Source organism: Schistocerca cancellata, chromosome 4 (assembly GCF_023864275.1).
Source record: "Schistocerca cancellata isolate TAMUIC-IGC-003103 chromosome 4, iqSchCanc2.1, whole genome shotgun sequence".
NCBI lineage: Eukaryota > Metazoa > Arthropoda > Insecta > Orthoptera > Acrididae > Schistocerca > Schistocerca cancellata.
In genome coordinates, this window is record NC_064629.1 from 745,822,755 (window position 1) to 745,848,087 (window position 25,333).

Genomic DNA, 25,333 nt, shown 5'->3' on the forward strand with positions numbered 1-25,333 from the left:
CAATGACAGGAACCAATAGTAGACATTCATGCAAACCACTATTCAAAAGCCTGGACTTCATGACAATCCCTTCCATCTTCATATACGAAATACTTCTCTTTGAACAGAAAAACTCACATCTGTTTGAAGGAAATACATTCACACATGCCTATGAAACTAGACATAAATTGAAATACATGCTACCTTGTCACCGACTCACAGTGTATGAAAATACTCCATATTACATGGCTCTGAAGATCAGAAATAAGATAAGGTCAATATTTGGGGAATCCACATTGGAGACCATTGGCACATACCTAAAAAGCAAATGTTATTATAGTCTGGAAGAATTTCTAAATGAATAAAAAGCAATGTTATAGTTTAGAAGAATTTATAAATAGGAATAGGGAGTAAAGATGCAAGTACAAATGGTATACTTTCGAAGCCATATAGATACAAAGTATACACGTTCACTGTATATTCATGTTTATATATAGAATTATATGGCGGTTTGTATCCCGTTCAGTACATCCATACTTCACATAGGTGTGTGAAGGCGATAGTAATGATTCGATGAGTTACGAAAAGATTTAAAATATAATGTTGTATTTTTATTATAATAAGCAATGTATGTATGACGTATTTCCTGTAGTATATAAAATACTGTAACAAATTAGGTTAAAGACTGACGAGTCACCAATTTTCTCAATCGAATGATTGTATAAAAACATGTTATGCGACAATAAAGTATCTTATCTTATCTTATCTTATCTTGGGTGCTTCACTTTTCTTGTCAGACAGCCTATTACGAGGAACTGTTATTTTCTATGATAAAACAACGTGATGACAGTGTCAAACATCATGAAAATGTAACATCTAGCTACAATACTGTATAGACCACAGGTCATCATTGTGACTAAAATAGCTCATCCATTGCAACTGACTATTCAACATTATCAACAAAATCATCAATAACTCGCTCAACAGAAGAACATTCTAGTGAAAGAAATAATCTGAGTAATGTTTTTACAACACTTTGTAACAATCTAATGCAGCCAAGGACTACAACAGCTTCCATATGAACAGTGACATGATAGAAATATAGAAATGTGTATGAATACACAATCTTAAGCACCCTAAGAGCAAAATGACAGCACCCACACTTCACAGCCATGAACACACACTTGCATTCAAGGTTGAAATTTAATGTTCTGTTTATGTCAATTAGAGGTGGCACACATCCAGAAAGCATTGAATGTGAATAAACTGAATAAAAGGAAATATATGAAACAGCACTCACCTGATATCTTCTCTTGACGCTGTACTACTAACTGGTATATAATGTACCCATGGCTTCAGAGCTGGGTAAAAGAACTCAATCCAGTTGTCACCAACATGAAACACTAAACTCTTACATAAGAAGAGATGTTTCAATCGAAAACTGGCTGCAACTCCCCGGAAATTAAATAGATACTTGTATTCACAATGTCTTTCTAGTGATACTTCTTCAGCTGGCTCTGCGTACAGGGTGTCCTGAAGGAAAAAGAAGCAGCCTCACTTTATAAAAGTAACTACATAGCATCACATTCATAATTAATAGACAGCAGCACAGACAGTACAAACAAGAAGTCATGCAGGGAATATTTTCCTATGTATCTCTCCCTGCTGCTGTTAGTAAGTAGACACTTTTTCTGTGAATAATGATTTGATTGTTGTTTCATTTATATGTCATTTCCATTCTAGGTAATTTTTTAATCAACTGAATTGACATGCCCAATTAAATATAACACAGAAACAATCAGAGCATAGATTTTAGAAAGACATATAGGAAACTAGTCACTGATGCTTGCAGTCAAGATGAATATGACAAACTGTGCAACTGCTTCTTCCAAATTAGACAGTAGTTGCACAACACATGAACTGAAAGAAACTAGTTACTTATTTCAGCACAAATACAATGAAATAAAGATACACTTCTAATAATCTGAAAGTTCATTAGAAATTTTCACATATTATCTTCCAACAGAACTGCAGAAAATGTCTCTTGGACAGATCATTCCAAAGCTTCATAGGTTATGCCACAGACCTCCTGTATGCACTATGGAAGTGAAATGAAGTTTTGTCATGTAAGTTGTGTTACAAGCTTCTTTCTATATGCATGAACATACAATAAAATTTAATCCAGCTCTTTCTAGTTCTGGAGTTCTATTACAACAGTCCTCATATAAAAAATCACTGAACAAACTTATTCCATTCTGAATGTTTGTAAAGAGCATAGCTGATGGTAGTATACTATAAATTCACCAATGATACACCACCTGGTGTAGTTGTAACCTATCTGGTGAGAAGGCACTGTACACAGCAACTCACCCATCACAAAAAAATCACATGACTATTCTGTGGGACTACCCAAGCTCTCTAATGCTGATGCTGGTTACTGCCAAGCTTATATGTCAGTTTGGATGCTGGCACGCTGCTCTTTAGAAGGTGATGCTGCTTACCAGCATTTGCTATGTGATAAACACAGATTTGGTCACCTTTTTCTCAAAAACTATATCCTGCTCTAGGACAGCGAGCTTTACTAGCACCAAACCACAGCTGTGAGTTTGGCTTCCATTTTAGAAAACATGCCTCGTCCTATGGCAGCCCAACTATGCTGCTACGCCCCAGTCACTGTTACGTATTCAGGTGTCTCCACATCCTGAACTCTCATTTGTTGCAATAGCCCTACTATATTTTTTTATTGTTTTTTAGAAATATTTTATCCTGCAAATAGATTGTGTGTTACTTGCTTACATCACTACTGACAATAACTTGAATGTTGAAGAACACTTGGAAAACCATGTCTAATTTTGAGTGAGGGATTATCATTCAGTCTTACACAGTTATTGATAACTATACAAATGGTTAAAGAGCAGTGGGTGTCAGAACTCTGGTAAGTACTATAACAAGACAGACATAAAACTAATGTTAAGAATGTAACAAATGCATGAATAGGTGATACGCAAATAACTCCAGTGAAAAATAAAACTAAAAACAAGTAATACTTCCTTCAAAAACATTAGACGCCAAGAACGAGAAGGAAGCTCATTGTTACAAGTAACAGAAACAGTGCATAACATTAATGGCATGTTGTAATGCAAATGGGAGTTATAAACTACCGCTTATGGTGATTGGAAAATCCCAACATCCACATTGTTTTCAACACACTGACATAAACTCTACCAATGCAGTATTGCACCCAGAAGGAAGTGTGGATGGACAGACAAATTCTCTTGGTGGTTCCATGAAACGTTTGTACCAGCAGTGAGAAAAGAGCTAAAGAAGAAAAAGCTTCCACTTAAAGCTATCCTTATAACTGACAATGCTCCCAGTCATCCTTCAGATGTTTCTCTGAAGTCCCATGATATGCAAGCACTCTTTCTCCTACCCAATGTGACAGCCCTAACTCAGCCCATGGACCAGGGAATTTTGGAATAAATTAAACGTCATTATCGACATTCACTTCTCGTCTCCTGGCTGAACAAAAGTGAAAATGACACAATCGAGACAATGCTGAAAGCATGGAAAGCAACTAACATATGTGATGTTGTTTTCCAAGCAGTCAAAACATGGAACAAAGCAGAGAGCGCTACCATGGTGAAGAGCTGGAGAAAATTGTGGCCATCCATTGATGTCAAGTTGGATCCAGTAGTGGACGACAGTAATGAGCCAGTCAATTCAGAATTATCAATTACTTTGTATGTTCCACAACCTTCCAGGAGGAGAAGGAATTGATGATGAAGATGTTACTACGTAGCTGAAAGAGGAAAACTGTGATACAGACCAAACTTATATTGGAGACGCTTTCACTTAACTGGAGGGAAAATGCTGCTGCCTTTTAACTGAACAATTATTTTTGAAAGCTTGAATACAGCCAAATGAAGAAAACAAAGGCCATTTCAGAAGAAAAATGTGTTAAAGTTTTTGCAAAAGCAAACATTCCAGTCAAAAAGTTTCCAATGAGCACTTTTCTTTAACAGTCAATTTCAAAGAACTAATAATTTGCTTGTCTACACTCACGTAACGTGACAACCTTTTAAATTTGTGCATCAAATCATTTACAAACAAAGAAAATAAATATGAATTTCGACAAAAATAGACGTGAATTTTGCAAAAGCAGATGTGAATTTTGCCAAAGATAGATGCTACGTTTTCCGGTCACTAATAATGAACAAATAGATACGTAAATTTCCACAGGCAGACATATCATGCTTATCCATGGGTTTGCAGTACAACTGAACTGTGACCACAATATCATACAAAAATAGTGAAAAGCTTGGTTTATTGAAAAGCATATGCACAGTACACACACACAGACCTCATGTCCAATTTGGCTGAGAAGGGTGGACATATGTTCTAGTCATCTCGAAGAGTCCAAAGAAAATAAATATATATGTCAAAGTTACAGCTATCATTAGCTTTCATCAGGTCAGTGGGGCATTCAGAACTGAAGGAGTAATCAGCCCAGGAGGTACAGCATCATCTAAACTAGTCAGAGCGTCCCTAGAAGTAGTTTTCTGATACTTCAGCTGGGGAAAAGAATCTGAAATAAGGGTTATCAGTGATATATCAAATGACCTTTGCTTAATAGGGCATGGAAAGTTCTGGCACAATGTATATAATTTAAGAGTTAAGACAACAAAGACAACAGCAAGCAAACTTCGTTAGCTTTCATACGAATTCTTTTTCAAGCTAGGGAAAACACACACACACACACACACACACACACACACACACACACAAATTTGTCGATACCGTGATTTGGCACGTAGACTGGGTGATGTAGGGTTATGTTGGGTTGAGAGGACAAGGGAAGGAAAGGGAGGCAGGGAGCAAGAGAGAAAGTTAGCGAAGAGTGGCTGAAAGATCAGAGGGAGGCAGTAGGTGCACAGGATAGGAATGTGGTGCGCGCACACACAGCAGAACCAGTGTGTCTGTGCAGTGCGCACTGACAATGGTACAGGAGCTTGGGTTGGAAAGTGGTGACAGAATTGTGGAAGAGGACACCACGGAGAAGAGAGTGCAGGTGCTGGGGGTTAGCTGAGATTGAAGCCAAGAGGATTACAGGAATGAAGGATGTGTTCCAAAGATAGCTCCCAAGTATGCAGTTACGAAAAGTCGGTGCCAGGGGAAAGAATCCAGATGGCCTGAGTTGCAAAGCGGCTGTCGGAATCAAGCTTGTCGTTCTCGACAATGTATTCCGCCATCAGGCGGTCAACTCTGTACACGGCCACAGTTTAGTGGGGCCATTTGTTCGAGTGGCTTGTCAGTTGGTAGTCAAATCAATGTAAAATGCTGTGCAAAATTGCAGCAGAGTTGGTATACGACACGGCTACTTTTGTAGGAGGCCCTGCCTCTTACGGGATCCGATAAGCCCATGACAGAACTAGAGTAGAATGTGCTAGGTGGACAATTTGGACAGGTCTCTCATGTGGGTCTTCCATGAGGATAAAATCTGTGTAAAAAGGGACCAGAGTGGTTGTGGCACAGGGACTGACCAAGATATCATATAGGTCAGGTGGGCAGCAGAATACCACTCTAAGAGGAGTGGGAATGATTTCCATGCATGACAGATAGTCAAAGACCCGGTGAAGGATATGGTTCAGTCACTACAGTGGGGATGGTATTTCGTGAATAGGGGCATGCTCCTTTGTAGCGTGTTCTTGGGGGTAGTGAGAGGTTAGGAGTGTGAGAGGATACAGTGTGGGAAATCTGTTTGTGAGCTAAGTTCAGGGGATAGTGCGCTGTTGCGATATTTTGCGACAATGCAGTTTCATTCACAGAGCGAGCAAATTATTTACTCATATGTCAATATTACTTTCTTGTAGCAGTATAGCTGTGAATGTGTATCAAAACATCTTGGTGTGATTTTTAAACGAAAATGTCATGTGACAGCAATAAACGTGAAGTTCCTCACAAGCAACTTTAATTAAATTGCATGCCTATGAAGTATCGTATTAGTCGTGTGACTGGTTTCATGATCTCCTGTCAGGAAGACCACTGTATGTAGTAATCGACGGAAAATCATCGAATGTGATAGAAGTGATATCTTGTGTTTGCAAGGAAGCGTTATAGGTGCTTCTCTCTACCCAATCCAGTAAACGGTTTAGGAGAAAATCTGAGCAGTCCTCTCAAACTGTTTGCAGATGATGCTGTGATTTACCATCTTATAAAGTCAACAGAGATCGAAACAAATTGAAAAACGACTAAGACATGATATCTGTATGGTGAGAAGAGTGGCAATTGACTCTAAATAATGAAAAGTCTGAAGTCATCCACATGAGTACTAAAAGGAATCCACTAAATTTGGTTTACAGGATAAAACAGATGATTCTAAAGGCTGTAAATTCAACTAAATACTTAGTGATTACAACTACAAAGAACTTAAAATGCAACTATCATATGGATAACGTTGTCTGGAAAGCAAATCAAAGACTGTGATTTATTGGTGGAACACTTAGAAAATGCAGCAGGTCTACTAAAGAGAGTACTTACACTATGCTTTTCTGCCCTCATCTCAAGTATTTCTGTCAGCAGATAGAATTGATCGAAAAATTTCAGAGAAGGGCAGTTAGTTTTGTATTTTCGCAAAATAGGGGAGAGACTGTCATGAATATGATATGCGAATTGGGGTGGCAATCATCAAAATAAAGGCGTTTTTTGTTGTGGCAGGATTTTCTTATGAACTTTAAGTTGCCAACCTTCTCCTCACAGTGTGAAAATACTTTGTTGGCGCCCATCTACATAAGGAGGAATGTTAATCATAATAAAATAAGAGAAATTAGAGCTCACAAGGAAAGATAAAAGCATTTGTGTTTCTTGGGCGCTGTTCTAGGGGAGAACAGTACAGAAATAGTTTGAACAGGTTCTATGAACGCTCTTCCAGGCACTTAATTGTGAATTGCAGAGTAATCATGTAGATGTAGATGCTTCACAAGCAGAGGTTGAAAATACCACTTCAGTTGTAAATTACTTTATTTTCACAGGATCTGTTTCGGACTCTTACAAGCCCATCCTCAGGTGTCGTAGCTGTGCTGTGGTCCCCGAGCGCCATGTGTACCAGGTGCGGTGTGCTGCCTATGAGTGCAGAACAGGGAGTGCTTCACAAGCAGTCGAGGTGGTTTATATACCACATTTATAACTTCTTCAAATGTGAGTCTGAAAGCGATACTTCTATTTTTGACATTTTGGAGACTCATGAATGAACTGCAGAAGCACATATCGGCAAGAGAACTATACAGAGAATAGCAAACAAAAGTGTCAGAACTGTAGAGACCTCAGGAAAATTTGTTTTCATGCCACCTGAAAATCATCAAAATTGTAAGAAACCTGTAATACAAATATATGGTTTTGACAACGATGTTTTAAAGCGCTCCATGTTTGAAATGTATATAAGAAGGGAATACCAAACATCACAAAAACTTGTTACAATTATGCCTGAGTAAGGTAATGCTTCATCGATGTAGAGAATTTTAAAATACAGTGGTTTTAAACATGTTAAGAAGAGAGTTTTTAATTGACAGAAGTTACATAGAAGCAGCACAAAGCATGTCCATTAAAAAGATGCACGATACAAGAGGAGGAGCTAGTTCCACAGTGTATTACTTTGTTGAAACATGGGTGGATTTGAATCATTCCATGAATACCTGCTGGAAAATGAGTGATGGTACTGGCAGTTTTAAAGTTCCCTTAGGAAAAGGTTCTCAGATACTTATTCTGCATGCTGCCTCTTCTTCTGATTTGTTTCCTGAGAGTAAACTTGTATTTAGTTGTAAGAAAAACAATAGTGACCACCATTCGAAAATGAACGTTGTCACTTTCAAGAAGTGATTCAATGAACAATTCTTGCCACATCTAGCTTAGAAGTCGGTCATTATAATTACCGTGCCAGTTATCATTCAGATGTTACAGAGAAATGACTATGTACGAGCACCAGGAGAGGGGATATTGAGCTCTGGCAGAAAAATAAAAATATTCTGGGCAATATAAGCCAGACTCATGGTGAACTCCCGCAGCTCATTAATTTATAGAAGTCACATGACAGAATGTATAATTTTGACTTTCTTGCATGAGAATGTGGTCACACAGTTTTGCGTTTACCCACATATTACTGTCAGAATAATCTGATAGAATTAATTTGCACACAGGTTACGAGCTACATGGGTGAAAAAACAAAACATTCAAGATAACACACACTGAAAGGCTTGGGCATGAAGCAACACACAACATCCCACTTCAGTGTGGGCACACTGTGTGTGTCATGCTGAAAAGTTTCAAAAATAAGACTTTCACATGGAGGTGAAGATGCATAAAAGCCTTGAACGTATCATACTAAATTTAGGATCACATGGTTTGGACATGGACTCAGATAACAGATGATATTATGATTAAACTTTGAAACAAAGCAAAGTAATGATCTATCTTGGTTTTAAAAGACTCGTGGTTTAAAAACATTTTTGACAACATTTCAATTGCATACACTGTACATTAGAACTTCCTAATTTTTATTGATTAGGAATATGTAGCCTGAGAAGCATTCAGACCATAATGTTCAACACATTGTACAAGGGGAAGTTAAACTTTTCCCAGCCTGTTGTATTACTTGTGAGAAGGTGACTGGACAAATTCGTAAAAAGCTCCCATATTTTGACACGTAAACCCCTATCATTTTCATGGCGCAAATTGGAAAAAGCCTTAAAATGAAAGGGAGGGTTACCTATTGAAATATTGGTGGTTCTCGACATTATCGGTCAGCATTCCATCGAGCTATTCACAGAAGATGGTTAATTGTTAGCTTGTTCAATGCATCATAAATACGTTCTCCCACTGTAATGTAGAATGAGTTAGTTTAAACTTATAATACCTGTTGACACTGAACAATATGATAACGTACTGACAATTTTTAAGATAGTCTTTTCCACTAGTGTTTGCTACCAGTAATTCTTTTTCATGCATAGTGATTTACACTGAACAGCAGTGAAACACACCTACATAAGTGCGTTACATAGATTTAAAAAATTATATGAGGCAGAACAGATATAATGATTTCGGTTTGAGTTTGAAGTTTATTTTGCTATGTATTACATTTTCCATTATAATACAGTCCAAATCACAATAAATGGCAATTATTGCAACTATTTCCAATGATCTTGTCATTACACAATTGTCATTTTGAGAAAAATTGTTCCTGACATATTCACAAAGCTGTATCATCTGTTCTCGCCTTCTGACGTTACACAGTAAATTGCTGTGGAGCAGTGTAGACAACCTCAAGACTCACAAGCAAGATTTCTCTCATGTAGACGAATGATTAAAATCAGTTTTAAAATGTATTACTCCCTCAGAGATTTGAACATATAATATGATGTACCAAAGGCAAATGAACATGATTGTTGTCCGCAGCAACACAGTTCGACAACACGGACTTTGTTTGCCCGCTCTCTGCCACTGCCACGCATTCGCAAACCTTATCCCCTCCATGCCTTCCTATTGCTCTGCCTCTATGCGTGGAAGCGCCGTCCTATGTGAAGCGGGCTGTAAGAAACTCTCATTGCCATAGTGACCCAAGCCCATTCTTTTTGTGCATTGTGTGTGTTCAATAGCATGTCTACCAAAGAAGATTATGTTCCTAATTCACTGTCTAACACATCATCTGTTTCGGTCCTAGGTAAGTCAACCAAAATTATTACTAGTTATTGTTGTGACAGTGCCACGAGATTTAAAAGTGCCGCTACGTCAGTACGCAAACACGGCGATAGAGGCGCTCCGCAGCTCGGCTGAGCGCAGGAGCGCCACCTGGCTATGAACGACGCCGGCCGCAAGTCACGGCACGGCAGTTGAGTGACAGATACGGAGTTGGTAGCATGAAACCCACTATTGTTTCTACGTTTGTATATACACGCAATTTATTAGTGAATTAAAGGTTATAACACTTTTTGGCGACGAGGTCGGATATTTTTTTTTCCAGCGTTGCAGTATTGTGCGTTCGTGTCTGGGCGGACATGGAACAGCTTATGCAAGCGCTCATTGAACAACAAACACAGCTGACGGCTGCTATTCAGGCGTTGTCGACGACGCTTACTCATCGTCTGTCATCCTCTTCTCCGCCTCCGTTCCCCCCTTACGACGAGGCCGCTGAAGACTGGGAGGATTATGAGAAGCGTTTGCGGCAACACTTCTTGGCTTTCAGCGTTGTCGACGCTCCGATGTGTAAGTCGTTATTTCTATCTTGGATTTCCCCACGGATCTATCAGCTGCTATCTCAGTTAGCACCTCTGCAGGAACCTGCCTCTCTGTCCTTCCAAGAAATGTGTGACTTATTGTCTAACTATTACCGAAAAAACACCCACGTCGTTGCCGCCCGTGTGGTGTTCTACCGGTGTCGTAAACAGCCCCATCAATCTTACCGGGCTTGGGCGGCGGAACTACACAGTCTGAGTAGGAAATGTCAGTTTGTCACGGACACTCATCATGAGTCTTATGCTGATTCAATGGTTAGGGATGCTATTCTACGGCTTGCTCCTCATAAAGAAGTTCGGCAACGTGCCCTACAACTGCCAAACCCGTCGTCGTCGGAAGTTCTAAGCATCGCTCAATCCTTTGAAGTGTCTCACACTGCTGGCGCGCAAATAGACGCGTGGTGTGATGTAGGCGCTGTACAGTCAACTTTCAACACGGACAATTTGCCTGTTTCCCAGGAGAACGATGATGTGGCGGCGGTTCACTCGCATAAACAACATCGCGTTGGGCCGCAACGCTCGCCGCGAAAACAGCAACTACAGAAACAGGTTCGTTCCGCCCTTCCTTCTTGTCCACGTTGTTTCATACAGCATGACAGGGCCGCGTGTCCAAAACGTTGGGCCACGTGTAATTCATGTAGGAAAAAAGGCCACATTGCTTATGTGTGTCAGTCCCCTCACGTTCCTGTCGACGAGGACGAGGCATCGGACATGGATGTTAACTGTGTGCTTTCTCAAACAAATAAGTTGTTTGTTACTGTTCGTGTTCTGGATAAAGACATTCGCATGCAAGTGGACACTGGCTCTGCAGTAACTCTCATTAATTCTCGCACGTATTTGGAGTTGGGCTCCCCTCCCTTGTCTCCAGTTACGCGAAATCTGAGAACTTATAATAAACAGAAAATTCCTATCGTTGGCCAGTTTGATGCTTCCACTGCTTACAAGTCTGTTGTTCGGCCCCTAACGTTTTATGTGGTGGATCATGCGGGCACTGAAAATCTGTTCGGTTATGATGCTTTCCAGTTGTTTGGGTTCTACATTGATGATGATGTGCACCTCATATCTGAGGATATTCCGTATCAACAGCTGGATGGATTGTGTTCTGAATTCTCGTCCGTGTTCTCTACTGGTCTGGGTTGTGCCAAGGATTTTGAAGCCCACATTACTCTTAAACCTACAGCTCGCCCTAAGTTTTTCCGGGCACGCCCTATTCCGATGGCGTTGCGTGCACCTGTCAAGGCTGAGATAGACAGGTTAACAGCTTCAGGGATTCTCCTTCCTGTTACCTCCAGCGAATGGGCATCGCCAATCGTGGTGGTTTCTAGACCCAACGGGAGTCTGCGATTGTGTGGTGATTTTAAAGCTACTGTCAACGCTCAGAGCCTCATTGACACTTATCCTCTTCCCCGTCCTGAGGAGTTATTTACCAAGCTCGCTGGGGGCCAGTTCTTATTCCGCCTATGCTTCAAAGACCCTCAACGATGCCCAACGGCGTTACTCTCAAATTGAAAAGGAGGCGCTCGCTATCATTTATGCTCTAAAAAAGTTTAGCGTTTTTTTGTATGGTTCTAAGTTTCACCTCATCACCGACCACAAGCCGCTGGTCTCTCTGTTCAGCCCCTCGACATCGCTTCCGGATAAGGCAGCTTACCGCCTGCAACGTTGGGCCTTATACTTGTCTCGTTTTCACTATGAGATTCACTATCGCCCCACGGCCCAGCACGCCAACGCTGACGCGTTGTCGCGTTTGCCGATGGGCCCCGACCCGGTTTTCGATCGAGATGAACTACTCTGTTTCCACATTGATGAGGAAGAACATCGTGCGGTCGAGGGTTTTCCGCTTACAGGTTCGCAGGTCGCGTCGGCTACTGCGCGGGACCCAGTCCTGCGTCAGGTGATCGGTTTTGTTCAACGGGGTTGGCCGGACAGGACCAAGGGCCGGGCATCGGATCCCCTTCGCAACTACCATGCCTTGCGCCTTCGTCTGTCTGTTCGTGAGGGTGTTGTTCTTCTGGCCACGGATGGCGCATCTCCACGGGTCGTGGTGCCAGCTTCTCTTCGCAAAGATATTCTCAAACTATTGCATGAAGGCCATTGGGGGATTTCTCGGACTAAGTCCCTGGCCCGCAGGCATGTTTATTGGCCCGGTATCGATTCGGACATCTCCCACATGGTCGCTGCATGTGGTCAGTGTGCTCAACAACTGGCTGCACCCCGTACAATGCCCTCTCTGCGGCCTGATCCAGCGCAGCCATGGGAACGGGTGCACGCTGACTTTGCCGGCCCCTTCCTCGGCACTTATTGGCTACTGTTGATTGACGCCTTCTCGAAGTTTCCGTTTGTGGTTCGATGTCCATCGCCCACCACTGCAGCGATGACGCTGGCTTTGTCCAAAATCTTTGCGCTAGAAGGTCTTCCATCTACGATTGTCACGGACAACGGCCCTCAGTTCTCTTCGCAGGCCTTCCGTGATTTTTGTACTGGACAAGGGATTCATCATGTTACAGAACCTCCCTTCAATCCCCAATTGAATGGGGAGGTCGAGCGCCTTGTCCGCACTTTCAAAAGCCAGATGAAAAAATTCCTTACTGATTTTTCTACCGATGACGCTCTGTTGCAATTTCTGAGTTCTTATCGCTTCACGCCTCTGAGTGATCGCAGCCCTGCTGAACTCTTGCATGGCCGCCAACCGCGCACTCTACTGCACCTGCTTCACCCTGTCAGGCCTAGTACTGTATCCCCTAGCGCGGGAAAATACTCGGTGGGCGCCGACGTGTGGGCACGAGGGTATGGATCTCGCCCTAAATGGATTCCAGGCTCTTCGCGGCCGCCGGCTTTGTGAAATACGTACGGACGACGGCATGGTTGTTCATCATTACGACCAGATGCGCCCACGAGTGGTGGCCACGCCGGTGCCACCGCCCCTTCTTTCGCCTCCACCAGCCCGAGAAGCCAGTCCTGTCGCTGCTGCCGATCTCCCGTGCGTGTCGCTGCAGCCAACGTCGCTGCCGCTTCAGAGTACGCCGGAACCGGCCCCAGTCGCGACGCCGCCTTCTCCGGGACCCATCTTGCTGGAGCACACCCCCAGGTCCACGACACCTATGGATGCTGCTCCGGAGTTTTCACCCGTTCCACGCACAAGCTTCCGTCCTGGACATTTTCGACCATATTCTCGTGTTTCTCCGCGGGATCTTCTCGGGGTCTCCCAAGAGGCCATGGATGTCTCCGCACTGTCCGTGCCTCCAAGGAAGTGAGTGTGTTTTTTTTTTTTTTTCAAGGGGGGAAAAGTGTTGTGACAGTGCCACGAGGTTTAAAAGTGCCGCTACGTCAGTATGCAAACACGGCGATAGAGGCGCTCCGCAGCTCGGCTGAGCGCAGGAGCGCCACCTGGCTATGAACGGCGCCGGCCGCAGGTCACGGCATGGCAGTTGAGTGACAGATACGGAGTTGGTAGCATGAAACCCACTATTGTTTCTACGTTTGTATATCCACGCAATTTATTAGTGAATTAAAGGTTATAACAGTTATATTACTTCATAGAATGAAAACACATATTTGTTCATTTTGAGGTTATGTTTTATACACTAACAAACTGATTTAAAGTGTATCTTGTCACTTATTTATTTTGTTGTTGTCGTTTAGGAGAGCACTTCAAAAAATGATTGTACAACTGAGGCTTGACCTTATACAATTTATATTTTTTACAGATACTCTTTTCAAACTCAGTAGCAGTAAACATAAAGTTTGCAGTGCAAGAAGTAGAGATTTTGCTCATGATCCTACTGATGGTATGTGCATGATTATAATAATCTGCTTCCACTGCATTCTCATAAATCAATAATTGCATTTTATTACTTGATAAATATCATTACTGTCAGGTATTGAGTTCTGTACCAAGCTTACTTTGTTTTTATTTGTTTTGGTATCTGAAGGAGCATTTTCATTTTCACCAGTTGTAGAATATCCCAACATATATTCACAGTCTAAGCTAACTGAAAATGATGGAAGAGGAAGAAAGTGGAGAAGGCACAAACATAAACAAAAGAAGAATATTAAGAACATTTGCAAAATGGTGGTGAAAAGTATCAATCAGAATGGAAGGTACCTGCTAAAATATTGTGATTGCCATTGCCCCACACGGTGTCCTGAGAAATTTCCTAATGAACGAAGTAAAATTGTATGCTATTCATTTTGGAAACTGGGGGATTATTTGAAACAGAACATTTATCTTTAGGGTTCAGTGAAAGTAAACAGAGCTATTCGATCCCATTGCAGTGATGGCAGTGGAACATCAAAATCTTACACCTACCACTATAATCCTCAATGAGGAAAATACATTGTTTGCAATAAGTATTTTCTTGGTATATTACACATCAGCTGGAGTCGAATTTACTATTGTATATCAAAAAAGGAAGTTCTTTCAGTCACAGATAACTGTGGAAAACATATCCCAGCAAATAAGATAGATCATAGCTGTGAAACGGCATGTATAAAACATTTCCTGGCATACTGCAGTCATTATTCCAGAACAGATAATCCTGACAAAACATGTTACTTGGTGCCACCAGAGCATAAATTTTATCTCATTAATCACAACTTGGTGTTTATTTATGTGCTTGACTACAGCCTTAAGGTGGTGTTCATGTAATCGTGCCAACTTCAAGAATACTAATATATCATCTGTAATCCTCGCCGGCCGGAGTGGCCATGCGGTTCTAGGCGTTACAGTCTGGAGCTGAACGACCGCTCCGGTCGCAGTTTCGAATCCTGCTTCGGGCATGGATGTGTGTGATGTCCTTAGGTTAGTTAGGTTTAATTAGTTCTAAGTTCTAGGCGACTGATGACCTCAGAAGTTAAGTTGCATAGTGCTCAGAACCATTTGAACCATTTTGTAATCCTCGTAGTATCTCGATAAACCACTGCCATATCTGCGCTGCATTCTTCAGGTCAAAAGTTATCTGCATGTATTCAAAGAACCTGAAAGGTTTTATTACCACTGTCTTTGGTATGTGATCTTTTGCAACCAAATCTGATGGTCTGCGTTTTTGCAGTCAATTACACCAAATGTTGTCATCCCTGCCATTAAGTTGATAGAATCCCTGATATTGGGCATCAGGTAGCGATCTGGGACTGTACTGGTTTGAAGTGACCCACAATCACCACTAGTACTCCACATACCGCACTTTTTCTTCGCCAAATGCAATGGTGAGATCCACCGGATGTCGGACCTATGTAACACGCCCATTTGCAGTAAGTCTTTGAACTCTGCCTTCACTATTACAAAACAGTCTGTTGTTAACTTCCATGGTCCTGTGACAGCGGCTGACTCAGTGTTGTTTGAATATGGTGCACTGTGTAGTGTACACTTGTTGTACAGGTGACACTTTGGCACTGCTCCACCCTGAAGATACCAATTCACTTGCACAGTTTGCAGCCTGCATGGTGCTTCACCCTGCCCATGACCACCTCACTGCCTTTGCAAATCTGTGTGCCACTAATATTGACCTCCACTTCTATGTGGTACAGAAGATCAACACATAGTATGGCATATGATACTTCTGCTATAATAAAAATCCAATCAGAATTCTTTTATTGTACACTTAACCTGTGTGGCTATTGGTAACTTATTTGCTGCCATGAGATTTACTTGAGGGGACGTGTCCTTTGCTATGCAGCTTCCTACTGGCAGTACACTAAGGTCCAACCCACAATCTATGAGACAGTAGTGGTTGCCCTCACGTCTCTGATGTACTACATTCGGGACGGGCTAGGTAAGTGAGATAAGTTACTCACTTCCTTGCTATAAGCGCTTCTGTCAAGTCTCACAGCCCGCTGTGCCCACTGCTGGCTGCCAATGCCATTTGGGTAGGTGCATGGTGACATGCATCTCACAGCTCCGTTGCCATTTTGCCTTTGATACCAACATACCTGCTGCTGAAAACTGCTCCAGTTCATCCCACTGTCACTCCTTATGTACTGCCTGGGTGAGCTCTTATCGTGCTCTAATAAGCAGGACACCTGTCTCTGCAGTTCATGCAGCTGCTTACTTACACCCAACTGTTGCCCTCTCTGGAAAGCTGCCACCTCTCATGTTTCGAATTCATCAGCAACTAATGCAACACTCACTGTACGTAAGATATTTAATGTTCCACAAACTTTGTCCACTAATGCTATCAGCACAGTAAAAACCATAGTTTTCTCAAATGACAACTACTGTTTTTACTGCCTAGTAGCCATACTAACCTTATGTGCCACAGCATCCCATCTGGTAATTCTGCATCTCCAACAATGCCATGCAAGTGCCACCAATACTTGGAGGGAGTCCTGTCCCCCATTTGCCAGTTGTGCAAAACTTGCTGAATGTGCCGAGCCAACGGTTTACACATGTGGTGTAACAACTTCTTCAAACATGCATACTGCTCTTCTGGTGGTTCGAGTATGAAGAGTGTGTGTGTGTGTGTGTGTGTGTGTGTGTGTGTGTGTGTGTGTGTAGCTGCCCTGGCATCTAATGCATTCACCATTTCACGTGTTTGTCTGTTACTTCAATCTGTTCAAATGCCAGCATTGCAAGCCAAAGTGTGGTGATCACAGACTGGTCATCGGACACCCTCACTCTGACACTGCAAATTGCGGGTCTCTGATTTGTCTCTGAAAATTGTCCCAGAAGGCTGTCAACTCCTTTCTCAACTACCCTGCAGTCATGTCTCAAGCTGATGATACTGATTGGTTCTACATGTCCATTTTACTGTTTTTACTCACTTGTATGGTCACCACTTTATAGAAATTCCAGTTCTTTAGATTTAATCAAATGATGCACACCAGCTACAATGCTTCAATAAACTTTTTTGTTAGTTTTCAACACAAAAAAAAACACTACTACAAAAATGAGGAAATTTATTTAAACCACAGAGTATCTGAACTATCAACTCTGTTCTCTCCAACGCACAACACTTCACGATGTACTGTGAAGATTCCTCCCTGACGGCAGCAACTCCCGCAGTACCGTGAATGAATATTTCTGATAAGTCCATTTGGTGTCCCTTTTCCTTTTTACCTAAAATTTGAATATCATTCACAATATCATGGGAGGCCACTGGCATTAATGTGTGTGGCTATTGCTGATTTATTTTAACTGTTTATATGGCATGCATTATTTGTTCACTGTATCTTTTTTGGGAGTCTCTCCCAGTTTAGCCTACATAGAGGGCTTTGCATGTATTATACATTATTTTATAGGTGCCTGTTTTTGTGTGTTTATGTTGTGTCCCAGTGTTGTGTTGTGAAGGCAATGTTAAGTTTAGCAGTCTGAAAACGTTTGCTATTTTGTAGCAGAGCTTTGCTTGTGAATGGTACGAAAGCAGCGGTTTATTACTGTTTCTTCTTTTCTACAAGAGGTTCTCAAAGAGTTTCACCATATCCATTTGCTGCAGCTATTCATTTGATTTACCGAGTTCATTCAGCTTCACATATTTATCAAATGGTATCCTGTTGGCTCTGTTAACTAGTGCTCTGTATGCAGCATGTATATGTGTCGTGAGGTTGCAAGATGAACTGTGCGTGTTGGTGTCATCTGATGTTTTTCTGTGGAATTAGAAGGTGTGTAAATTTTTATTTTACTGATGTTTAAGTCTAGGAAGCTGATGCTATGATTGCTTCACATTCACAAGTGAATTTCATACTTCTGTCCTGTTTATTGGGTATATCAACAATGTTGTTAATATCATTTGTGTACCATCTACCCAGAGCAATGTATTATCAACATAGTTAATAATTTTATCCATAGAGTGTGATTTTATTGCAAGAGTTTTTGCTTCAGCACGTACACGCGTGCACACACACACACACACACACACACACACACACACACACACCTACCTTTATGTTGCCACACACACCTACCTTTATGTTGCATGTACATTTTATTATTAAATGTAAAATAGTTGTAGTTTAGTACTAGGTCAAGAGCATCCATGAATTCAACACTTTCAGGCAATGATAGTTTATGTTTTATGACATTTCACCTGATGACTTTTGAGTGATTGTGTAATGGGCATGTTTGTGTATAGGTGTATGTCATATGATACTAGTTGGGCTCAATGGGGGTATTGATATTTTTAATTTCTTCTATTAGCCGCTCACTGTTTTTTTACTGCATAGTTTTTAGTGAATGTACCACATTTACTCTAGTATAAGATGACCGTGATTATAAAAAGACCCCTTTTCTTCAAGAGGCTTCTTGTGAAAAATTTATTTTTAACATTTTCTGACCTATCAAAATTAAAACTGTTTCAATGGCATAAGGTATCTGCCTAAAAAGTTAACATTATGTCTATTCTAAATTAATGTCATTTATTGACTTGTCTACATTCTGATAATATAAGGAGAAATAAAATAAATGAAAAGAAATGGTTTACATTAATTGGCAAACCATTTTCTTTTCTATATGTTCACTTATTAATCCTGTCATCTGAGGTATCACTATTTTTAATCATCACCCCTCGTAGTACAGCTGTTAAATTTAAACCTTTGTTGTCATAAATATTTGGCAGTTTCATCCGAATATGTTGTCATTTCTGAGGTTGTGGTTATGGTGGGACCTGATAACAGATTTTTTGATCCAAATACATATTAGATTTTACTTCTGTTCTGAAAAGATAATGTTATACTGTCTCTTGCTTCCAAAAGTATCATCTACCCGTCACTCTCTCATTGGCTGTGTACAGGGTGTTACAAAAAGGTACGGCCAAACTTTCAGGAAACATTCCTCACGCACAAATAAAGAAAATATGTTATGTGGACATGTGTCCGGAAATGCTTACTTTCCATGTTAGAGCTAATTTTATTCATTCTCTTCAAATCACATTAATCATGGAATGGAAACACACAGCAACAGAACATACCAGCGTGACTTCAAACACTTTGTTACAGGAAATGTTCAAAATGTCCTCCGTTAGTGAGGATACATGCATCCACCCTCCATCGCATGGAATCCCTGATACGCTGATGCAGCCCTGGAGAATGGCGTATTGTATCACAGCCGTCCACAATACGAACACGAAGAGTCTCTACATTTGGTACCGGGGTTGCGTAGACAAGAGTTTTCAAATGCCCCCATAAATAAAAGTCAAGAGGGTTGAGATCGGGAGAGCGTGGAGGCCATGGAATTGGTCCGCCTCTACCAATCCAACGGTCACCGAATCTGTTGTTGAAAAGCGTACGAACACTTCAACTGAAATGTGCAGGAGCTCCATCGTGCATGAACCACATGTTGTGTCGTACTTGTAAAGGCACATGTTCTAGCAGCACAGGTAGAGTATCCTGTATGAAATCATGCTCCATTGAGCGTAGGTGGAAGAACATGGAACCCAATCAAGACATCACCAACAATGCCTGCCCAAAAGTTCACAGAAAATCTGTGTTGATGACGTGATTGCACAATTGCGTGCGGAGTCTCGTCAGCCCACACATGTTGATTGTGAAAATTTACAATTTGATCACGTTGGAATGAAGCCTCATCCGTAAAGAGAACATTTGCACTGAAATGAGGATTGACACATTGTTGGATGAACCATTCGCAGAAGTGTACCCGTGGAGGCCAATCAGCTGCTGATAGTGCCTGCACACACTAAACATGGTACGGAGACAACTGGTTCTCCCGTAGCACTCTCCATACAGTGACGTGGTCAACGGTTACCTTGTACAGCAGCAACTTCTCTGACGCTGACATTAGGGTTATCGTCAACTGCACGAAGAATTGCCTCATCCATTGCAGGTGTCCTCGTCGTTCTAGGTCTTCCCCAGTCACGAGTCATAGGCTGGATTGTTCCGTGCTCCCTAAGACGCCGATCAATTGCTTCGAACGTCTTCCTGTCGGGACACCTTCATTCTGGAAATCTGTCTCGATATAAACGTACCGCGCCACGGCTATTGCCCCGTGCTAATCCATACATCAAATGGGCATCTGCCAACTACGCATTTGTAAACATTGCACTGACTGCATAACCACGTTCGTGATGAACACTAACCTGTTGATGCTACGTACTGATGTACTTGATGCTAGTACTGTAGAGCAATGAGTCGCATGTCAACACAAGCACCGAAGTCAACATTACCTACCTTCAATTGGGCCAACTGGCGGTGAATCGAGGAAGTACAGTACATACTGACGAAACTAAAATGAGCTCTAACATGGAAATTAAGCGTTTCCGGACACATGTCCACATAACCACATGTTCTGTCGTACTTGTAAAGGCACATGTTCTAGCAGCACAGGTAGAGTATCCCGTATGAAATCATGATAACGTGCTCCATTGAGCGTAGGTGGAAGAACATGGGGCTCAATCAAGACATCACCAACAATGCCTGCCCAAACGTTCACAGAAAATCTGTGTTGATGACGTGCGGATTCTCGTCAGCCCACACATGTTGATTGTGAAAATATAAAATTTGATCACGTTGGAATGAAGCCTCATCCATAAAGAGAACATTTCCACTGAAATGAGGATTGACACATTGTTGGATGAACCATTCACAGAAGTGTACCCGTGGAGGCCAATCAGCTGCTGATAGTGCCTGTACACGCTGAACATGGTACGGAAACAACTGGTTCTCCCGTAGCACTCTCCATACAGTGACGTGGTCAATGTTACCTTGTACAGCAGCAACTTCTCTGACGCTGACATTAGGGTTATCGTCAACTGCATGAAGAATTGCCTCGTCCATTGCAGGTGTCCTCATCGTTCTAGGTCTTCCCCAGTCGCGAGTCATAGGCTGGAATGTTCCGTGCTCCCTAAGACACCGATCAATTGCTTCAAACGTCTTCCTGTCGGGACACCTTCGTTCTGGAAATCTGTCTCTATACAAACATACCGCGCCACGGCTATTGCCCTGATCTAATCCATACATCAAATGGGCATCTGCCAACTCCGCATTTGTAAACATTGCACTGACTTCAAAACCACGTTCATGATGAACACTAACCTGTTGATGCTAGTACTGTAGAGCAATGAGTCGCATGTCAACACAAGCGCCGAAGTCAACATTACCTCCCTTGAATTGGGCCAACTAGCAGTGAATCGAGGAAGTAAGTACATACTGACGAAATAAAATGAGCTCTAACATGGAAATTAAGCGTTTCCGGACACATGTCCACATAACATCTTTTCTTTATTTGTGTGAGAGGAATGTTTTCTGAAAGTTTGGCCGTACCTTTTTGTAACACCCTGTATAACCAGCAGCTGATATGCCCCCTTTTGTTCCCGTCATACATCATGGTGAGTGTAGACAATGTTTTAGCATGAAAAACATACGTATGCCACTGGCCCAAATCTATCCTTTTACCATCTCCTGCAGAAATGAAAACTGTTGTTGGGCATTCATCCAATTTTACAGATAATTCAATTCCAACTACAAATGGATTGAGGCAAACTGCAATTTAAACATGATAGATGTTCCTAAAAACCCAAAGTATGCTGTATAGATTCCCATAGTTGGCAACACATCACTCACTACACTCCTCCCCGCACTCATCTAGTTCTCACAGCCAAGCTGGTATCACTGTTCTCCCTCAAACTCTTTTGCAGTGCTTTGCTTGAGTAACTGTGAAACATGGACTGCAAATCATACATAACAACACAGCAACTAAAACATAAATAAAAGATCGCAATCACAATTCAGTCCAATACCTGAAATTGCGCTCATCCCGCAATCTACTCATGTCTGTTGATACTATCTGCATGACAGGTCTAGCTGCTGCAATTTATTCTCGCAACAACAATTACAGTCAGTTTAATATGATCTATTTTGCATGTTAGACATTTCATTCTCGATAAATTTTCCTTCTTGTTGCATCTGAATGTCAGCATTATGTTCTAAATCTGATTAAAGGCTGGTAATGTTTTTACCCAGTATTCTGATATGTGAACAGCGACTGAATTTGTCATTTGCAACTCACTTAGTGAATCATTCTAGTCTCTCATAATCAAATAAAATACTGATCAGGGTTCAGAATCAAGTAATGTTTTTGAGGGGCAACATTACTGTTTTTGAATGTTACATTTACTTAAAAAGCAGCATTATGTTTATACAGGGTATCCATACATGTATGAGACCTTTTATTGCAAACGTGATAAAATACAACAAGAGTTGATAACATACAATTTGGTGCTATTTCCTCCCATGTTTCACAATATAGTCAAATTTTAAGCAGAGCAATACATTGTTGTAGTGGCTAGTTCATAGTATCCCTTGCACTAGTGCTGTGTGACTGCGTGTGTCAAATGTCATGTGAATGTTCCAGCAACACTGATACTGTACTGAGCGCTCTGGCATACTGGGAAATCTTGAGCCTGTTACAAGACCAATTGCCCAGCCCTATCCTTTCAAATTCTTCAAAATAAATCTGCATGTGAGCTCAATACCCACAGCTTCACCTGCAAAAGTAACATGACCTCTGTATACTCTATTAAACAAGATTAAAAATGTTAACCGCAGCAGTAATAGTGAAATCTGTGAATATAACATGACTCTGTAGTTTTGGAATGACAAATTGGGAAAAAACCTTGTCTTATAATCGGGTCAATATGGTACACATCTTGGCTAGTGAGAAGAAATATAACATGATTATGAATCCTCAGGTATCAAAGTTAAGATCGCGAACAGAAATATAAAGAAGGTTGTCCAATTTGCCTGACTGTGAGCCCAAGGAACAGCCCAGATTACAGAATTAACAAACAAACTTAATCAGATCTTCATATGTTACATAAAATGGAGAAGGGACACCAAATGGACTTATACTAGGTTGGTGCATAAGTTTGTAGCATTTTTCTATATGTTTAATAAACACAACAGATACACATAAGAGAGACTTTAGTCATCAATAATATATTCTCCTTCACTATTTACAACAGTCCGCCAATGCTGGGGTAAATTTCAATTCCATGACTGTAGCAATCACGTGGTTTTGAGGATAAGAACTTCTCGAGCCATTTTCATCTGGAAAGTAAGTGCCTTGAAGGCTGTTTGATAGAGAATGGAAAACATAAAAAACTGAGGGCACAAAATCATATGAATAAGATGGGTGCAGAGTGACTTCCCCACCTAACTCTTGTATGGTGTTTTTTGTCTGTCTAGCAGATGCAGGTGGTCATTATCATGGCGAAGCATCACTTCACGCAGTCTTCCTGGTCACTGCTCTTGGACTGTGTCTGAAAGACATCTCATTTGTTGACAATAAACATCAGCAGTGTTGGTTACACCTCAGGAAGCAATTCACAGTACACCGCACCATCGCTGTCCCGCCAGATGCATAACATTGCAAATGTGGATGCAAGCAGGTCATTGTACGGGGAGTTGCTGATTTGTTTGAGCTGAACCATTCCTTTCTTTTCCTTATGTTAGCATAAAGACACCATTTGTCATCACCAGTAATGATACAAGACAGGAATAGTCAACAGGACAGGAGTGGTCAGTGTTGTTCCTGAGTCAACTGATGACGAGCAAGCATGGTCACCCTCCTATTGAACTCAAACACAAGAATATGTTAGAAATGTTCCAATTTCTCCACTTGCCACTACATTTTCTAGCATCCACAGCACTTACTATCTCCAAGTGACAAAATGACAATATGTCACTTCAAATAATAACAGTGAACTACAAATAAAAAATGATAATCAATAAATAAATCCATGGCAACCAGAATACCAACATGCTAAACAAAAAAGCTAAACTTATGCAGCAACCTAATATAAAGATTTACAAATTATCATTCATGGCACTGTACATGGTAACATGGTACTAAATCATGACTTAGAATCCAATAATATTAATTTCTTCAAAAACTTTCCCATGCTGAATGCTTATTTTGTTGAAAATATTGTCTTTAACAATACAAAATTGTCTTTACCAAGTAATCATATTATCTAATATGTGCCATAAGATAAATACATCTAGACGGACAAGGTTGCATCTTCACTGTAAACTACTGCCTTACCAATTGAAACTGGTTTAGTTTCGCAGTTAAGACTCTTTGGAATGATGTAAAAACATCTGTATGTGAAAGTGTTAAGCTGTAATGTGTCTGTCACTGCTACACAACTAGATTTTCAACAAAAATTTAAGTAAATGAACTAAAGAAATGATCTGAACAAACAAATCACTCAAGATAAAGCACAGTTTAAACAGAGTTTGAAAAACATTTTGATAGGCAGCTTCTTATACTCTACAGACGAATATTTTAACAGGGACTGTTGGACCAACTTATGTAAAAACGTCTGTTAGATTTCAGTTTTGACAGAACTTCATCACAACAGTCAAGATTAGATGCTTTGTGTATGATAAAATTATTAAAAGTGCACAACTATGTTTCATTCTGACAGCGTGTTAATTCTGTAAAAATAGCAGTTCCAGTTTATTGTAATGTACTCACATATTTTTGACAATCTCCTGACAAATGATCAGAGAAGTGAGTGTTATATTCAAATGTTCTACCATTCAAGCAAGCACTGCCATTTTATACAAGTTAGAAGTCTATACAGTTGGTTGCCATTTTTTGTCATTATACTGTGGTACCACTTCCTCCAATTCACTGAACACTTTGAACACTCTGAGAGACACAGTGAGAGTTTGAACTCTTCTATACAGGCACTTGACCCAATACAACATGTCAACTTCCCTACCCTTCTATTTGTTCATAAATACAAGTAAAGTGCCTCTGCTTATTCCACAACCCCATAGAACCACAACTTTTGACTATTTATTTCCAGACTAGGGTGCCTTATCTTGAATTTATATATTTGCCCTTTTCCATCATTCTCAAAAGTTTGCATCATGCTCACAGAAACAAACTGTAGACTCACTGAAAAGGAACCACAGTGTCTACTTAAGGAATGCAAGACGAAACCAATTTTTCTTAGCCACTGTACAGAATCGCGTGTACTATCCTGCAGGTCCCATCTTCAATAAGGTTTCAGGAGGATTGAAATATTTAGTCAGTAAGCCCCAGATTATCAAATTAAAGTTGAAGGGCTTCTTGGGGCACCGTCCTTTTGTTTTCTACATGAGTTTGATAATATTCC

At 41.0% G+C, this 25,333-nt stretch overlaps 1 protein-coding gene across 1 annotated transcript in view; it reads right to left on the reverse strand.

The window, feature by feature from the left end:
• The window catches only part of LOC126184943 (O-glucosyltransferase rumi homolog), a 128,164-nt gene that overhangs the window by 48,035 nt on the left and 54,796 nt on the right, over positions 1–25,333 (reverse strand). Inside the window, exon 5 of the mRNA XM_049927616.1 lies at positions 1,280–1,512. Within this exon, the coding sequence (XP_049783573.1) occupies positions 1,280–1,512 (233 nt within the window). The remainder of the gene's footprint in view (positions 1–1,279; positions 1,513–25,333) is intronic.